The following is a 3,542-nucleotide window of genomic DNA, read 5'->3' as shown; positions in this document are numbered from 1 at the left end:
CAACATTAAATAATTCTGATGCTAATGTATTCTTTTAGGTGGAATATGCAAAGAGACAGAAATTGGCGGGTGTTATGGTATGGAGTATCGACACGGATGATTTCCGAGGCAAATGCTCATTGCTGCATGGTGATATGGCTTTGCTTGACGGACGTGATTACCCTTTAATGAAATCCATTAACGCAGCATTGGCAAATAACACAATATCATCAGAAGGAAACCAAGTACCGGATTCATCGTCTGTGCAATTACTCTCAAATATTGCGTTTGCGTTATCAATAATGATGATTTACCTTTCCTTTTGATTAACTTTATATATGAATCATTAATAAATATAATATATAAATAATATTAGTAATAGATAATATATTAATGCCAATTAATTACTGATAAAAAGCATTAGAACATGCTTAACGCTCGATTAATTGTTCCTTTCGTCGATATTTAGATTATAAAAAATGTAATTAATTTACGTCATCTACGATATAAACTTTATATAATATGCGGATTATAAAATTATGCGTGGTTGATGAAAAATATATTATATACGTAAAATAATGATGAAATATAATGTTAATAGCAAAATGTAAAATTATATAATTATGGAATGTAATGTTAATAACATGATGTAAAAAAAAGAGAGAGATCGGAAAAAAATTGAAATGAAAAATATGTATAAAGACATATTAGGAACAATTGTATAATAAAAATGTATGATTAAAAATTTCCAAATATATATATTATATATTATTATATAATCTTTCGAATATAGAAACTGCTCATTTCTAAGAATGCCATATTAACTTCAAAGTTTTGGAAAATAAAGACGATTATATAATTTAAATAAGATTCTGCATGTTATAATTAAATGTATTATTTCGATATTGAAGCCTTAAAAAGTTTGTTATACATGAATATATATAAATATATATAAAAATTCCTAAACACGCATAAATATTCATAAACATATATAATTATACATGAAATATGTCCATATATCTTTCTTTTATAAAATTATTTTTTAGTGTACTAAAATAATAAGTTTTTGAGAAAACAAAAATAGTTAATGGAACAATTTTCGCATTTGTTTTAGAAAAAAAATCAAGTTTGGAAGAATGCAAAAAAATTTGTTCATACTAACTGTGTATAATTTTATAATATATAATTATACATGAGCAATTTTTACATTTCTCTAAACTTGATTTTTTTTCATAAATCGATAATACAACTCTTTGAGAATATGTCCCTAAAATTTTAGAGCGAAATTCAAAGTCCTTAATATATAAATTCGGCGGCTGTATATATGGATATACGGCACGCAGGTACAATAAATAATTTAAAAATAATATTTAAATAATACTTCATTAATATTTAAATAATACTTAAATAATATTTAAATTTATTATATCGACATAAGTACTAGAAATAGCTGAAATCTTTTTGGTAATATTTCAAAAAGATTGCAGATTCTTTCTATAACATTTCAACAACCTTTCAACAAAGTTTTATGCAAGAATCGTAGACATTTTGCTATTCCAGATCTGTCTCAAAAATATTGCAGACATATTTTGCAACTTTTATAAAATGTTTCACTTTTGAGTTGAAGTATTTCTGAGATATTTCTGATATATATATATATATATTCGTTTTGTCTCAGTTGTTATCAAGATTTTGATATAAATAGTTGTCAGCAAATAATTTGAAATTCAACCGTAATCTTAATTACTACGTCTAAGCCATAAGCATTGCATGTAAATTATTATTGTATATCAAAATTTCAGTTTTTTAATCTAATCTGTCAGGCGTCATTTTAATTTTATAAATTTCTTTTTTTAAGATATAGCCTACTTTTGACACATTGTTTCGTTTCTTCTCTTTTACTTTTCATGACAGCTATCATTTTATTATAACCTTATTGCTTGAAATTCGTTCTCATCATCAAATGTAGAACAGATTTCGACTATTGTCGATTGCTCATTAAATTTTATAATTTCTACTTCACAAATTTTTAAATATGACAAACAATTGTATGGTTTATTCTTAATCTTCCTTTTCCATTTTTAATCATTTATACAAGATGTTGCTTTCATCTTTGTTGGCGGTTTCTTATTTACATGTTTCTATTCGTACTCAGTTTGAATTACATTTAATTATTTTAACGTCTCATGTTTTCAATCTAACATTTTACTTAATATTTTATTTACATAAATTAGAAGAAGAATAAAGAAATATTCATAAATGTAGAATAAAATTAGTTTAAAATTATATATAGAATATCACTAACGATAAAATATATCAATTTAGTAGTAAAATGCATTAAAAAATGATGGCTGACTTCGACAAAACTTTCATACAGTTATTGTTAAAATGTAAAATTCGATATCCATTAAACCAAAACTAGTATATATATCTTTGATAATTTTATATTTAAATTGTGAATATTACATCAATTGTTTTAGACATTATTATAACAATGTAGTCACCTGTCATTTTGTAAAGTGTTTTAAACTGTTTAATGGGAAAAATAATTACATTAACGGAGATCGTCCATGATACAATTTCTTCGATAAAAAATTCATATTATTAAAAAATTATTATTATAAATTTTTTTACGTTTTTTACGGTTTTAGATAAATTTGGAAATACATGTTCAAAAAAAATTAGACCGTGAGAATTACGAAAAGAATTTAGGGAACGTTACAAAAAGTTAACCGAGGAATACACCTAAAGAGTTTGAGGGTCGTATCTGAAAAAAAAGAAAATACTCCATCAATTTCCGCAATATTTGAATCGACAGTTGAAAATAATGGGACAAAAAAAATGTATGCCAACAGTGCGGTAAGACTTATACATTTATGGTTAATAATTTTATAGTTAACATTTATAGCATTTTTTATAATTTCATATTGTCTCAACAGTTATACGTTTTATCTTATTGTTTTCATATTTAATCTCGGTAGTCTAAAGGCTTAGGATGCTCATAAGGAATGCAAAAGATCCAGGTTCGATAATATTTTCACAAAAAGAATTAATTATTTACAGATTTTAATATGTCTTTTAGCATTATTAAGATCGTTCAAAAATGCGAAAAAGCATCAAAATTGTAAATTGCTAGGCAATATAACTCGTGATAATATTACTGCGGTAGTTTAATAGAGTTAGCGTTTCAACCGAAAAATTGTTTCGACGCGCATTTCAAAAGACTCTACATATGTAAATTCATAAAATCATAGAAGCATTTAAGATCCAACTAGACTGCCCGGGAAAAAATATTTTATATATAATTATATAAAATTATATAAAAATATATATAATTTTATATAATTGTATATGAACATATTTTATATATAATTGCATATATATTTATACATATATAATTATATATAAACTTACATATAAAATTATATATAACTATATATTATATCTTATATTATATTTATAACTATATATAATTATATATAACTATATATTAAATTATACATGAAATTATATATAATTATATAGAATTATATAGAATTATATATAATTATATAATTTTATAT

The 3,542-nt window shown here is 23.4% G+C and overlaps 1 protein-coding gene across 1 annotated transcript in view; it reads left to right on the top strand.

Moving 5' to 3' along the window:
- The window catches only part of LOC105627001 (probable chitinase 2), a 26,434-nt gene that overhangs the window by 5,956 nt on the left and 16,936 nt on the right, over positions 1-3,542 (top strand). Inside the window, exon 8 of the mRNA XM_012208284.1 lies at positions 39-265. Coding sequence (XP_012063674.1) covers positions 39-265 — 227 coding nt within the window. The remainder of the gene's footprint in view (positions 1-38; positions 266-3,542) is intronic.

Source organism: Atta cephalotes (assembly GCF_000143395.1).
Source record: "Atta cephalotes unplaced genomic scaffold scaffold00007, whole genome shotgun sequence".
Taxonomy (NCBI): domain Eukaryota; kingdom Metazoa; phylum Arthropoda; class Insecta; order Hymenoptera; family Formicidae; genus Atta; species Atta cephalotes.
Note: the sequence above shows the minus strand (reverse complement) of the source record. Positions and strands in the feature narration are given on the sequence as shown.